The following is a 15932-nucleotide window of genomic DNA, read 5'->3' as shown; positions in this document are numbered from 1 at the left end:
TTAAACAAATATTGACTGGAGTTTTAAAGCAGACAGAAGAGAGGCGGAGAGGAGAGGCTCTCAGGTAGAGCAGCAGGTGAGACCGACTGCACAGTCAGCAGAACATTTGGGCTTTTTTAGGTAGAGATAATGAAGGGATTTCATAAAAACACTAAAACAAGGGTCTCACTTCAGCTACTGCTTGATAATTCACATTAAAGATATGTTGAAAAGTTGGAACATTTGCTAAATTTAATTTAATTGTCCTTTTTTTTTTTTTTTTAATAAACTGTGGAATAATCTTGAATAAAACAGTAATTTTATGCGGATAACTGTTTTTCAACACAACAGGCCCTTGATTAAAACCAGAATTAGTTGAAAAGTGTGTTTCAAACATTATTATATTGGACATCCTGCTGTTTACACACCTGATCTAAAGCATATGAGTGTATGTTTGTTCTGTTAATTATGTGTGTGTGTGTGTCATCATCTGACACTGTGTGCACTGCTCACACTGTTTCGTTGTGTACTTCATAATTTATACATATATATATAAACTGAAGATGTATATCAACGTGTTGTTTATATGATAAAATACGTTGATTGTAGGGAATTTATAAAGTTCACTTTATTCTCTGAAAAACAACAACTTTATCGATGTGTCACACAGTCAAAGCTGCAGCTTGTCGACAGAACTTCAAAATAAAATACGCAGTCACACCAACAACATGTCCACGGGAATAAATGGAGGGTGAAATGGGATTGATCGCTGATGGCAGATGGCTTGTATTATAGAAGCCTGCTGTGTGTGTGTGTGTGTGTGTGTGTGTGTGTGTGTGTGTGTGTGTGTGTGTGTGTGTGTGTGTGTGTGTGTGTGTGTGTGTGTTCAGGTAATGTTTAGTGAATGATTCACCAGGTTTCCCATCAGGTCCCATCTCTACTCCCCCACCCCCCAACCCCTCACCCCTTATTGTCTGTGTGACGTAGGAGATAAAGCAGTGAGAGAACAAATGCAGTAACAGTTCATGCATCAAAATATTAGATTCACAAACAGAATTTATCAAAACTTCATTTTACATTAAAAAATGTTATTTATCCTATATGTTATTGTAAAAACAGGTTTTACCCTTTAAAAAACATACCAAATGTTTTATATTAAAATGCCATATACAATTTATTTTGACATGACATATGACATATTTAATTTCTCTAAACAGTTCCAAAAAATAATCCAAAAATATTCAAATCCATGCAGAATTTCCAGAAATGCTAATCTCCTGACATGGTTTAGACTGCCAACTGTCAGTCTTCCTCAGAGGTGATTGCTTTGATGTATCCCTATTTGAGTTTTTTCATAAGGAATGCATGAAAACATCTACTGATCACTTATGAAAGAAGTCGTATGGGACCCATCAAAGCAGTCACCTCTGAGGAAGACTGACAGTTGGCAGTCAAAAACATGTGACGAGATTACATTTCTTGGAATAAAAAAAAAACTCTGAATGAACAAAACCGTAACATATTATTTCAAAAAAGAAGACAAAATTAACTTTTCTGGAATTACAAAGCCTTAATTTTACAATTAAATTTTTTTTCTTGATTCTATATGTTACTGTAAAAAACTAAACAAGAAAAACTACAGGTTTTAGCCTTTAAAACACATAGTTTACTTAATGTTTTACATTAAAATGCCATTTACAATTGTTTTGGGTTTTTTTGCCATGACATATGACAGTTTTTTTTTTTTTTTTTTTGCTTGATAATTAACAGTTTGTTGTAAATCACCCAAAATTGTTAAGATTCGTGCAGAAATCCCCCTTTCACAGATGTTTCTGAGTCTGTTGCACCTATTTTATTTGCTTTTTAACTGGTTAGATTTACCTGCTGCAGACAAACTGCCACCTGTATGCAAATCCACACACACACACACACACGCACACGCACACGCACGCTCCTACTGGCTGCACAGCTGTTTCATAGAAATCCCAGTTTATTATCTCTGTCTCTTCCACTTTGTAACTGCACCTCCACGACTAGTAAATGATCAAAACACACATTATAAAACCATCTCAGTGGTCATGATGTGGATCTGAGCTGAGGAAATGGAGGAAAACCTTCTTCCATGATGGAAAAACATGAGTTTCTCCTCCTGTTGCCAACCTGTACCTGCGTAACGCGAGCCGAACGAACAAAACTTCATCTTTAGGTATTGTACGTGAGGCTCAACGTGAAGCAAATACAGACGGACGGACGGACGGACGGACGGAGTGCTGCTGATGCTTCTCAACCTGAGGTCCACCTGAAGGAGAGAGAGAGAGAGAAGAACAGGATGAAGGTGAGGCATCACATGGAGAAGTGTGAGGAAGGAGAAGAGGAAGAGGAAGGTCTGGCCTACCTGTGGACGGACGCGCTCCATGGCGCAAAAAGTCAACTCACAACTTTTACGCACAGTGTTTGTGAGGCTTCAGTGACAGGTACACACCTTTTATACCCCCTCCCTCCCTCCTTCCCTCCTCCCTCTCCATCTCTCCATCCAGGCTGTCTTTTTCTCCACCCCTGGAGGTGGATGGGTGGATGGTGAGGGCGCACACGGACACCTGTCGCACGGTGCGTTGCTCTAATTCAATATTGACTCCAAGTGGGGGAGGGGTTTTCACAACGTTTATCTCTTTTATCGCTGCAGGGGCCTCAAAAACACGTGATCAGTTTTTATTTTCAGGCACTTTTGTGCGTTTTTGTTGTCGTTTTGGAGTTACTTTTGTATATATTGTTATTTGATGTCGTCATCTTGTGCCTTTTGAGGCCGCACAAAAATAGACAGAGGGCCACATGTGAGATGGTCAACTTTGATCACTATTATTATGGCATCGGGGCCATAAAGATGTAATTGTTTGATTCGAAGGTCACATTATTAACATTTAGAATAATGAGCAATCTGAGCATTGACAGGAAATAACAAAAAGGTTTGTGTGTTTCTGTTTAGTTTATTTTCAGATCATTTGTGTGTTTTTCCGCTGTTTTGTATATTTTTGGAGTCATTTTTGTTTTTTTCTATCTCATTTGGTGCGTTTTTGTTTGTTCGTTCATATTTTTCTTCTTTCATTTTGTGCAGTTTTTGTTGTTTTGTGTGTCATGAGTCATTCTTGTGCATTTTGTTGTCCTTTTGTGTATTTTTCTGTAATTTTGAATTTTGTATACATATATTTATTATTTTGTGTGTACAGTAAGCTATATTTGTTGTTTTGGGAGTCATTCTTGTATATTTTTATCTCATTTAGTGTGTGTGTTTTGTTTGATGTTTTGTGTATTTTGGTGGCATCTTGTGTTCTTGGAGTCATATAGTGCATTTCGTTGTTTGGTGTATTTTCCTGTAAATTTGTATTTTTTATGTATTTTGTTTTGTGTATAGACTATATTTGTTGTTGACTTTGGGAGCCACACACAGACGGAGGGCCACATGTGGCCCCCGGGCCACCAGTTGCCTACATCAAACCCCTGTCCTCCATAGAGCCTTCCTCCTCCTCCTCCTCCTCCTCTTCCTCCATGCCCATCACCCCTCCTGACCTTTGCTCCTCCTCGTGTTGCCGTTTTGGCTCCATTTGTCTACTCAGCATTATTTCCATATCATATGACTTGCAAATGCTTCTCCACTGTGGCTGTATTCTCATTTCTCTATGTGATGTGTTTAGATAGTGAACGGCCACAGTCATGGGGCGTTAACAAAGGAGTATTTTCCAATGTTTAAAACAGGGATGGACAACATTTATTACACTGGGGGCCACAATTATGTGATTGTATCTGATTCGAGGGCCAATAATGATCAACATTGATGTCAGCGTTTAGAATAATGACAAATATAAGCTTTAATGTAGGGAAGAACAAAGGGATTTTGTTATTTATATTATTCTCCAATTATGTGTATTTTAGTCATTGTTTTGTAGGTTTTTGGAGTCATTTAGGAAATTTTTCTTTAACTTTTTGGATGTTTTTGAGTAATTTTGTTGTCGTTTTGTGTTTTTGGAGTCATTTTGTACTCATGTTGTATTTGTTGTAATTATGTGGGTTTTTGGAGTCGTTCGGGAAATATTTCTTGAAGTTTTTGGACCTTTTTGAGTATTTTTGTGTTTTCAGAGTCATTTCGTGTGTTTTTTTCAGAACGACAACCAAAATTGGAGTAATTTTGGTTGTCGTTTCATGTGTTTTTGCAGTTTCTGGACTCATTTTGTGCATTTTTGTTGACATCATCCAGGTTTTATGAGTAATTTTATTGTTCTGTGTATTTTCCTAATATTGGGAGTAGTTTATGTGTATTTCTGGTGTTGTTTTGTACTCGTCTTGTGTGTTTTTGTCAAAGAAATAGTGAATTTTTCTGTCAGTTTGCAAGGTTTTTTGGAGTCATTTTCTGTGTATTTTATATCACTAGCTGATACAAAAACATATTTTTTTTTTTTAAGTATTCATTTGTGGTAAATTCTTAGTGTCCAATCAGACACTCAGTGATTCATTTCCACAGTAAATTATGATTTATTTTGCATTTATTCATCCCAGGTCACATGGCAACAAAACAGACGGTGGAACAAAAAACAAAAGACCCCATAATGACAACATTATAGCACCTTTACCATTGTAAAAACAGTGAATAAACACTGTTTAGAGCAAACTTTAGTATAGAAATGCTCCTGTATCGTCAACTTGCAAGAAATGCTAAGATGACATTATGTCAGTCAAAGGTAAATGTTAAATTATACAATAATGTGTATGTGTATGTGTGTGTAAGCATTAAGAAAGAATCCTGGTGATTTAACTGGTCCAGAGCAGCTGCATATAGTCAACTATATGCATTATTAATATTAGAAGTCTTTACATTAAAAACAAACCAGACATAGGAAAACATCCCTATTTAATCTGTCGTTAGAGTTTGATAATGAAAACCTGAGCCACTCGTACGTTAACAAGCTTTTGCCAGAGTATTGTGTTTAACAGAAAACCCTTTCATTTCACAGCGTTCAATGCATTTAAAGGGGAACTCATAGTTTACACAGGACAAAAATCACCAGCTGTGTCCATTCTTTTAAACATGTGTTCTGAAGTCTTCTCCTATTTGCTGCTCTGGCTCAATCTCTTCTCGTATGCGTCCCAGCCACATTTACGGTACGACTCAGCAGCTTTCAGCCTATCAGAGGCTTCCAAAATCCCTCGTCCCACAATGATGATGTCAGAGCCTTTGTGGTAGATGACGTCCTCTGGGGTGGAGTACCGTTGGCCCAGAGAATCACCTGGAAACACAACGTGTTAAGATGGAGGACAGAAAGAAGTGTGAATGGGATGGAGACATTAGTGATAGTGCTACAGCTCCCTCTGGTGGAGAAGAGGAAGAACAGCAGATCAATACGTTTCACTGTAGTCTGAAAGTTTATGGATCTTTTTGAGTAATTGTGTGTATTTGTTTTGTCATTTTGAGTGTTTAAGGAGTCATTTGGTGTCACTGCAGTCATTTTAAAGTCATTTTGTGACTTTTTGTTGTTGTTTTATGTGTTTTTGGAGTTGGTCTGTGTATTTTTATAATTTTGGGACTTGTTTTTATGTATTTTAGTGTCATTTCATGTGTTTTTGTTGTAATTTTGTATGTTTTTGGCGTCATTTTGTGTTTCCAGAGTCATTTTTTCATCATCTTGTGTGTTTTTGTTGTTATTTTGTGCCTTACTTGGAGTAATTTAGTGTTTGCAGGGTCATTTTGTGTGTTTTTGGAGACTTTTTGTGTATTTTCGTAATTTTTAGAGTCATTGATGTGTATTTTTGTTATTGTTTTGTGTGTTTTTAGAGTCATTCTGTGGATTTTCATAATTTTGAGAGTCAGTTTGTATAATTTGGGAGTCATTTTTTGTGCTTACAATTTTATATCGTTAGCTGATACAAAAAGTGTTTTATTTATTTTTGAAAGTATTTACTTGTGGTAAATCTTTAGTCTCTAGTGGAGAAGAGACAGGAGAGTGGAAGACTTCACTGCAGTTTTTAAATGTGAAATAAACGGTTAATAATCCAACATTCACAGGGAAACATGAGGGATCATTTTTACCTCCAGTGTGCATCTGAACACCAGGTGTCATATGGATAAACTCTGGCCTCTTTGTGATCCTGGAGCCACAGATGAACCCAAAGACAAAGTCTAGATGCTCCTCTGCTATCTGCAGCTAAAACACACACACACACACACACACACACACACACACACACACACACACACACACACACCAGTGTGGATATAGAGTCTCTGATGACACATCATGATGAAGTCCATTAAAGAACTAGCTCTCCTACCACAGCCTGTGTGTATTCTCCTGAAGCCAGCGAGCCCTGGGAGCTCATCTGAGCGATCAGCAGGAGGCCCCGACCCAGAGGTTTCCCCACAGCGCTCAGACCCTTCACCACACCAGGGCCCGGCACGCCGTGGGCGTTCACCATGTGGGACCACGAGGAGATCTGGTAGATTCCACCTGAACAGAGACGCAGTGTCACTTTCACTGTAACCTGTGTATAGGTTTATTAAATTAGAGTAGGAAAAATGTGATTGATCAATATTCATATCAATATTTAGAATAATGAGCAATCTGAGAATTAACAAAGGAAAAGACAAAGACTTTGTGCCTTTTTATGGTCATTTTGTGCTTTTTTGGAATATTAATGTACATTTCTGTTGGATTTTTTAGCAATTTGGGTCAGAATGACCGTGGGAACCTATTGTTCTTGCTTTTCTTGGATGGAACCTCACGACCGGCAGGTTTGCCCGATTCAAACAAAATTCGCCACATGTATTCTTGGCCCCAAGATGAACAAAAAGTTACCCAATGACCCAAAACCAAACAGGAAGTCAGCCATCTTGAATGAAAGGTCAAAAACGGTGAAACGCATTTGTGTGAACTAGTCTGAGGGGCTTCAAACTCGTCCAGAACACTTAGGACCCTCTGAAGATTAAAAATCATCAAAAATAATTTGCGTATCTCTAACAGTTTGGTCGTGGCGCCGCCGAAAAGTTGCAATGCTAATTTCTGAAGCACGCCACAATTTTAAAAACCCAGAATTCTGACACAAAGTTCAATCAGACAAAAACTTTAAACAAATGACATTTGCCCAAGCCTATTCCTGACTGCCATAAAACATTTCCCATCATGCCTTGTGTTTTCGACTGGCGCTATTTACAGTCGTGTTCACTGTTAGCAACTATGGCACGCCATAATTGAAAACTACATATAACTCTAATGTACAAAGTTCAAACTGCTTCATATTTGATACACATGTTGACTGTCCATCCCTAAAAAACACAAAATGTGATAATTACCCATCATGCCTTGCGTTCTCAGAGGGCGCCGCATTTAGTGACACCTTCGGACCCTGCGATGCCGCTCGTGGCTTTAATTTATTGTTATTTATATTATTGATTGATTGATACAATTCTCTCACGATTTATTTTACAAAAATGAGACTGTAGAGTAGACAAATGACTGAAAAATATTCATTTTTTTTCTTTGAAAATAAAAAATACTGTACTATTTTCTTGTATCTTTCATTGTCAAAAGCATCCCTTGATAAACTTTGCAAAACAATGCAATTAATTAAAAAATAAATCCTGAATTAAATAAATAAAGAAATAATACAAATGAAGAAGACTATTCGTTTAAATGCTGGTTCTATAGTAAACAATGCAAAACTGCATAAAAGTTCCTTTTCTTTTTAAATGTGCAACTGAAAATGTATTTTGTGCCTCAACAATTGGACTTTAAAACAAATCTAATATCAAAGAAATATAAATAAATAAACCTCTTTCATTGTGTCTTGGAGAAGCCAAAATGCTTCCACACTTCTGATTAAAAACACGGTGGTGCGTCCTGAATTTCAAATTCTAAATAGATGGCGCCCTTTAAGATAAAAAAAAAAAGATTTAAGTACTATTAGTATTATTGTGTTATTTCTTAGTTGCTTTGTAGTCATCTTGTGTTTTTAAAGTTTTTTTTTTTTTTTTTTAAATATTTTAGTTGTCTTTTGCATATATATGTTGTCATTTTCAATATTTTGTTTATTATTTCTCATTTTGTGTGCTTCTCTTTTTGTTTTGTGTATAATTCTGTTACTTTTGTAGTCATCTTGTGTCATTCTTAACTTTTTTAAATGGAATTTTTGCATATTTATCTCATGATATTCAGTATTTTTTTGTTTTTTTGTATATTATTTCTCATTTTGTATATTTTCATTGTTGTTTTGTATTTATTTCAATTGGTTTTTTAATCTATCTACATCTTGTGAGTCATTTTGATTATTGAAGTAGTCTTTTGTGGTCATTTTGTGTATTTTTCTAAAGGTTTTTATGTTTTCATAGAGTCATTTTGTGTATTTACTTTGGAGGCAGCCAGTTACCCATGTCCATGAGTTTGATGAATCCCTGGAGTGCTCTCACCTTCGTACTGATGCTTCACTGTGTTTCCAATGTCTGCAAACTTGCGATCTTCAAAGATGCAGAAGTTGTGCTTCTCAGCCAGAGTTTGGAGTTTCTGTCCCAGGTCAGAGGTGAAGTCCTGTGTGAACACGGAGCACAAAGCGTTCCCATCATGGTCCAGATAAACCTCACACACCCCCTCCTTTCCCTTTCCCCACCTTCAGGATGTCCACGTGAGTCTTCAACACACAGATCTTTGAACCTAGAGTCTCAGCGAGCTGCAGCAGCTCCTCAGTGGAGGTGACGTCTGCCGACAGACACAGGTTGGACTGTTTCTCCTCCATCATCAACAGCAGTTTAGACGCCAGAGGGTGAACGTCTGCAGGGAAGGAGCAGCGTAGAGGGAAACTCATCAGCAGTTTGACAAACACTCAGAGATCAGCAACTTTTATTACAGCGAGGGCCACAAAAATATGATTATCTGATCGATCATTCTCCAATAGAAGAATGATCAATCAGTATTAACACAGGGAAGAACAAAGACCTTTGTCTTTATAGTCCTTTTGTGTTTTCCTTATTATTGTTGTTGTTTTTAGACATTTCATGTGTTTTTTTTTTTTTACTCATTTTGTATTTTTCGAGTCATAATGCGTGTTTTTGTCATATTTTTTGAGTTATTGTTGTCATTTTATAGATTTTTCTGTCATTTTGCTTAATTTCGTTAGAATTTTGTGTTTAAGTTGTTGTTAAGTGTGTCTTTGTTGTCATTTTGTGCGTGTGTTTTTTTTTTTTTAAACTTTATCTTTTTGTTGTTAGTTTGTGTAGTTTTCTTGACATTTTGTACATTTTGTGGCCGCCAGTTGCCGATTTCTGTTTTATCTTAACATAATAAAGCAGTAAATGGTCAAATATCTGACTACAATTGGAGTAAATTTAATGCAGAAAAAACTAAAATGATAAACTATGACAAAATATGGGACATCTTTGTATGTTCCTATATTTATTGTTTTGTTTGTTGTGTTTTTTTGAATTTTTTTTTATTTTTTTTTAATTTTAGTTGTCTTTTGTGCATTTATGCTGTCCTTTTGTGTATTTTTCCTGTAAGACGTTATGTTTTTGGGGGTTTTCTGTTGTTCTTTTGTGTGTTATTTCTGATGTTGTGTGCATTTGTTGCTGTTTTGTATGCTTTTCTAACTAATTTTGTGTTTTTGTTGTTTTGTGTGTTTTTCAAGTCATTTTGAGTATTTTACTGTTATTTCTTTTTAAAATGCATAGTCATTTTGTGTATTTTGAGCTGCATGTGGCCCTATTTCCTCACATCTGCTCTATAAATACAGTTAAAGTTATTCTGTGGCTTCTTTTACCAACCTGTGCTGATGTTAAACTAGCTCTGCACCTGATCATCAGCCACATTTAGGAACTTAGAATGATTGTAATTTGCTATTAAAACTAAGTTTAAGCTACTCTTTCTAGATCCAACACGTGTCCCTCCTCTCCAATGATGTATCACAGTGTTGTTCTCACATGTGTAAACGATGATTTATACAAAAGCAGTAAAACCGTTATGACTCGGGGTTAATAAAGTCAGGATTTTGAGGCCATACCTGGTAGTTTGGCTCTCTCTGCGTAGCTCAGCTGCTGCTCCAAACACAGCTTCTTAGCAGGAGAAACGCCATTTCCATTTTTCTCTTTGGGACTAAGGACGGACAAAGATGGTGGTAAGGTCACAGGCTCGGTTACACTCAGCTCCACAGGGTTTACCTGAAGGTGTTGTTTTCCTGGATGAACTTGCGAACACTTTGAGCGGTTTGTGCTGTGATGCGTTCAGCTGCTAACAGCACGTTGACCAGTTTAAACATGGAGATGATGGGATGGAGTCGGATCCCTTTAGAGGCCAACATGTCCACACCGCCCTGCTCTCTGTCCATCAGCACAATGGCATCAGTCACCTGGACAGAAGGAAACCATTAAAGGAAATCAAATATGTTAACTGTATTATTAATAAAAGTCAAAGGGAACAGGGAGGAGAGACTCAAGGGAGGACAAGGAAAGGGTGGGGAAGAGTTGATTATTTTAAAGTGAGATGTGATGTTGTAGTTGTGCATATAGGGCTCTATTCTTCCATGTGCGTAAGTCCAAAAAACTGTGAAGGCGCTGTTTTTGGCTGTGTGCTATTCTCCCCCTGTACTTAAATCAGTCACTGTGCGCCTTCATCCCAGTCACTGTGGGTGCAGCAGCCCTGAAATGTGGGCGTTCCCATTCAAATCTGGCTTTAGGCGCATTCTCCGGTGTGCGTAAGTTATTTTCCTCTTACGCGCTTCTAACCCTGGAATAAGGGCAGCGCCCCCATTAAGTGAAAAATTATATTGCACTAAAAATATGGACTTAATTACATTTGAAGCCACACGGACACGTGCGTCACGCAGCAGCAGTTGTGATCACTCAGCTGCTGCGCGATGAATTAAAACTCTGACAGACTTCTGTCCACGTTGGTCACAGTGATTCAACTATTTTCATACTATGTCCAACGTAAAATCACAGTTTGATCCACTACAGAGTGAAACAAGCTGTCATATGTGGATGAGGATGGACCACAAACTGTTCCCGCACATATATTAATGAGGCTCAGCTCAGGTCACTTTAAACAATTTACATTTAAAACTGCGTATTATGGAAGCCAATAGTTCTGTTTCACTGCAAACATAAGCAGGACGCTCTGCGGCCGCGTTATTTCCTCATATCTCCAGCATCTAACTCAGTCACGCTTTACAGGGACAATGATGATGATGATGATGATGATGAAGCGCTTAAGTTCAGACGGGAGAATAGAGCGCTTAGTGACAGGTGTGATGCTTAGGTATAATGGTGGTGGTGTCTGTGAACAGAGGGAAGGAGTGAGTGGTTCTACCTAAAACAGGTATTTATACTGTATATTGTATATTGTAATGCTTTACTGCTACTTACCCGTCCTGTACGTTTTGTTTTACTTGGTTGTGTACGTGTATATTTAAAGTTCAATAAATGTTAAGAGTTCTATTGGTGTATTTAATTTAATTTCTAATATATACATTTACATCGTATGAGTGTTTCAATTGTCTTTCATAATCAATATTAGGGCTATAGTCTACCAAGGAAATGGTTGGTCAAGACTATGACACGTAGCGATTGTCGTTGGAGAATGAATGATCAGGTGCAGAGGAGGACGACGAGAAAGGAATAGAGTGACAAATATTTAGTTTTGGTGTTTTGTGGTGCCGATTTGCTTTTAAACACAGACCATTTATGATACAAACCTTATTCAAGCTTTGACCAGAATAAGGCAAAAGTGAAACCTACAGGTCTGACAGACATTAGGTATTTATATCAGAGGCCGACCTGAAACCAACAATTAAAACCTATGTTTCCCTCATACAAATGACATATTTACGTTTGTTTTAGTGTTAAGCCTGCTTTTATTAATAAACTATTCATGTATAAAAACTAGAAATTTGGTCAAATGCACAGTTGATAAATAAGGGCCAATGTGTGCATACTCTGTGTATTAAAAAGTGCATCTTTAGACAATTTTCCATCTTAAAAAACAATCCATGTGGAGCAGCCATGTAAAGTTGTTTATTCCTCTTTATTTAGGTGTTTGTAGTGCTTTTAAATGACGTGTTATATTCTATGATATTTTGTTAGAGCTTGTAAATAAAATCCGTCATCCTTCTCTTGCGTATATTTTAACGTGTGCGCCCTCACCTTCAGTCCTTCCTGGTAAAGAACTTCAGCCGTCTCCAGGATGCTGCTGCCACTGGTCACCGTGTCCTCTATGATCAGACAGATGTCCCCCTCACGGTACGAGCCCTCCACCAGGCGCTTGGTTCCTGGCACGGGACAGAACATCAGTCAGAACTTAAACAAACACGTGAGGGGTAACTTCCTGTTTGGGACTGACCGTAGTCCTTGGCCTCCTTCCTCCTGATGAGCATGGGTAACTCGTGTGTGGAGCAGATGATGGTGGCCATAGGCAGGGCGGTGTAAGGGACCCCACACACTGAATCAAACTGAAGCTCCTCCTCCAGCACCCGCTGATAGATCAGAGCTGATACCTGCATCAGGATTAAGGTCAATTACTGTACACTTTTCAGTAGTGGTGCAACGGATCCAAAAACTCACGGTTCGGATCGTATCACCGTTTTGAGTCACGGATCGGATCATTTTTCAGATCAGCAGAAGAAAAAAAATGGCAAGACAAATAACTTTGCTCTCCATTCATTTTGTAGAACACTTTGTGGAAAATTTAATACAAACAACATTTAACTTGAGGTGTCAATCCAATGCTTAAAGCTAGGGTAGGTAATTTTCTCCAGATACTTTTTAAGCTTTTGGGTGAAATTGTCTTTATGTCCTGACAGAAATTAAGATCTTATGTGGTCTGAAAAAGGAACGAGGAAAATCAATCATCTGTAGCAGCTGTAAATCTGTAATAACTTCGACCAATGGAAAAAAAAAAAAAAAACGTTTTTTTCAATCACGTCTCCCTGCTTTATTCTCTGCTCTGACCTATTTTAGTAGTTGCAAGCCAAACTTTCCATTATTTCACTAATGCGTAATTAATTACATTACTTGTCATTTGACGTCAGCATCACCTGAGACTGCACAATTAATCAAATTTTAATCGTGATCACAATTTGGGCCTCCATGATTAAATTAACCTGATTGTCAGCATTTTTACGTTTAAAATGCAGCCTCTGATGGATATAACACTGGAGTTTTAGGGGTTTTTTAAGGTGGGGCACTCGTGTTGAACGTGTCGACACGCCCCCATGAGTTAATTGACACAAGTACCTAATTAATTAGTATTAATTAATTAATCCAGCAGAAACTCACGCCAGAAACCTCTAGCTTAAGCCTAATGTTCTTAACTTTTATTTATAATATACGCTGTAATTGTTTTCGAGGAGTTTCAATCTGTAACAATGTAATTATAGTTAGTGCAGACAGTAAATGTTTGCAAATTCTTGGTTAAATTTTAAAACATTTCAATATTCTTGTGTAAAGCTTTTCTTTTGCACTCTTAACCGTCCCCATATTGTTGGCCATGGCTATTCATATGGAACGCCCCTCATTGGCCAGTTTAGGTCATGTGATAGGTGCACCACGTGACTTAAAGTACAGTCTTTTTTTTTTAACTTGTATTTATTTTTAGCTACCCCGCAAACCTTTTTATTTTAACCCTGATTAGGGATGTAATGATTAATCATAAGGCAGTTAAAAATCAATTCATAGGTATCACGGTTGATATTGATTTTTTGATAATTGAAACGCAGTACTTTTTTTAAACAGCAGAGGGCGCTATATGTTTATCCTTCTCTTGTCCAAATGCTGAGGCGGCAGGTGGAATCTGCTACTACTTTATTTCTGGCCACCTTATACTCTTAAACATGTTCCTAAATGATTCCTTACCCCTTTAGCACCAAAAGAATATCTGTAATATTACGTGAATACCTCTAAAAGTTACGTTTTTCCATTAGCTCTGTCTGCTAGCATAGCATCTCTTCTTCACTGCTAGAATAGCTGCATCTCAACCGACCACTGGATTAACAGCGATCTCTGCTGGTCCAAACAAATATCTGACATAAATACAGTGCAGACTGGTTTTTTTTTTTTTTTAAAGTCCAATTCTTAAGGCACAAAATCCATTTTCAGTTGCACTTTTAAAAAGAAAAAGAACTATTGTGCAGTTTTGCATTGTTTACTATAGAACCAGAATTTAAATTAATAGGCTTCTTCTTCAGTTGTATTATTCCTTTATTTATTTCATTCAAGATTTATTTTTAGCTAAATTGCATTGTTCTGAATAGTTATCAAGGGATTCTTTTGACAATGAAAAATAAAAGGAAAATAGTACAGTATTTTCTAATATTTTTCAATCAGTCCCATTTAGTAAAATAAATCGTGAGAGAATCGCATCGTGAACCCAGTATCGTGAATCGAATCGTATCGGGAGTTGAGTGAATCGTTACATCCCTAGCCCTAAACCAGGAAATACCCTAAAATGTTTTTTTTTTTCTTTCATATATGTATTTTTAAAGGTGAAATTTGATGTGTTAAATATGTTAAAATGCAAAAAATACATATGACAAAAGCGGGATTCGAATCCGAGGCAGAGGAAGAACGAAATCTTGACAAGCGCTTTGCATATTATTTGTTAAAAAGTTGTTGAATAAAGATCCAATTAATTAATTATAAATAATCGTGATTAATAATTGATTAAAATATTGATCCAAATAATCGTGATAATCATTTTGGTCATAATCGTGCAGCTCTAGCATCACTAAAGCATTAGTACTGCTGGTAGTTTTATATATAAGCACATTTATCAGTAAATACGCATAAATTAGAGGAAAGTCTGACCACAGTGAGATCATAAAATGCCTTAGAGTCGTAGTTTTTTTTAATAAATTGTATGTATTGATAACAGATTAAATATGAGTAACTTTCATCAAAGGGGGGGACATTAAAATGTGACACCCATGTGTTCAAACAGCAGCTCTTAAACCTGCTGATGTGTGTTTAAAACAGAACTCGTTGCATATTTAGATCCTGTTTCTGATTCGCAGCTGGTTTAAACAAACATAAACTGTTTTAATGACTGTGTGTGTGCATGTGTTGGAATGAGGACAGCACGTGTTTACCTGGTTCATGAGAACAGGATGCGACACCAGAACTCTCAGGTCGATGTAAATCGGCGTCATCATACCGCTCTTCAGCTTATAATCTCCAAACTTCACCGCGTTAACATCGTGAAGCTTCAGGATCAAACTGTCGATGCATAAATTGTCCATTCTGACCGACTTGGGTTATTTTTTAAAATACCTCCTTCTCCGTTTCTACCAACTTCTCTACAACTTCCTGTCAAAGCGGAAGAAGCAGCCATGGCCAGAGCCGGACTTAAAGCTTTTCAAAATAAGGCTTTACGATAGATTCAAATTTTAGAAATGTATTTTTCTGTCAGAAATTCATTTTCAATGACTTGAAAAATAAAATTGGCTGAAAACTCACAGAGTTTATAAAAAACAAAACAAAGAAATATTAAAAAAGATAAAGAATAAACAAATAAACAAACGTATAAACACCGTCTCTTACTTTTTTTGGTCAACATTTTTAATAAATGTCTTATTCTTTTAGAAATTTATTTTAATTACTTTAAAATGAAAATGACTAAACTCACTGATCGAATCCAAATAACCCAATATATATATCATATATATATATATATATATATATATATATATATATATATATATATATATATATGATGCCGGTGAATCCAGCCTTGGTGTTGTTCTGTGTTGCCATGTCTGGGTTGCCACGTTGGGTGTTTCCCGTGTGTGTTTGCCGCCCTGGGTCGATGTATGTGATTGTGACGTTTCCTTTTGTTGTGTCCTCACTCTCGCGTTAGTTCGTGGCGGGCGGGAGTAGAACGAGATTTAGATGAGTGTTGGCGGGAGGAGAAGTTAGTTCATGTCTGACAGTGTGG

The 15932-nt window shown here is 37.0% G+C and overlaps 1 protein-coding gene across 1 annotated transcript; it reads right to left on the bottom strand.

Moving 5' to 3' along the window:
- Positions 1–4539: 4539 nt before the first annotated feature.
- On the bottom strand, positions 4540–15237 carry LOC114455286 (uridine 5'-monophosphate synthase-like). Its single transcript, XM_028436426.1, has 10 exons — positions 15088–15237; positions 12345–12498; positions 12149–12273; positions 10169–10356; positions 10012–10103; positions 8626–8786; positions 8429–8546; positions 6298–6473; positions 6056–6170; positions 4540–5255 (listed from the first exon to the last, which is right to left on the bottom strand). Exons 1-10 carry the CDS (start codon positions 15235–15237, stop codon positions 5077–5079), a joined length of 1458 nt encoding a protein of 485 aa, XP_028292227.1. The 3' UTR covers positions 4540–5076.
- Positions 15238–15932: the final 695 nt, after the last annotated feature.

The sequence above is a fragment of the Gouania willdenowi genome, chromosome 21 (assembly GCF_900634775.1).
Source record: "Gouania willdenowi chromosome 21, fGouWil2.1, whole genome shotgun sequence".
Taxonomy (NCBI): Eukaryota; Metazoa; Chordata; class Actinopteri; order Blenniiformes; family Gobiesocidae; genus Gouania; species Gouania willdenowi.
The sequence above is the reverse complement of the archived record's forward strand: the minus strand, read 5'-3'. Positions and strand labels throughout refer to the sequence as shown.

Excerpts from the sequence above, each read along its gene's own strand:
- LOC114455286 (XM_028436426.1), bottom strand. The coding sequence starts at position 15,237 with ATGGACAATTTATGCATCGACAGTTTGATCCTGAAGCTTCACGATGTT. Across the intron at positions 12,499-15,087 it reads ATCCTGTTCTCATGAACCAG|GTATCAGCTCTGATCTATCA; the intron begins GTAAACACGTGC and ends ATCCTGATGCAG. Across the intron at positions 8,787-10,011 it reads AGAGAGAGCCAAACTACCAG|ACGTTCACCCTCTGGCGTCT; the intron begins GTATGGCCTCAA and ends CCTTCCCTGCAG.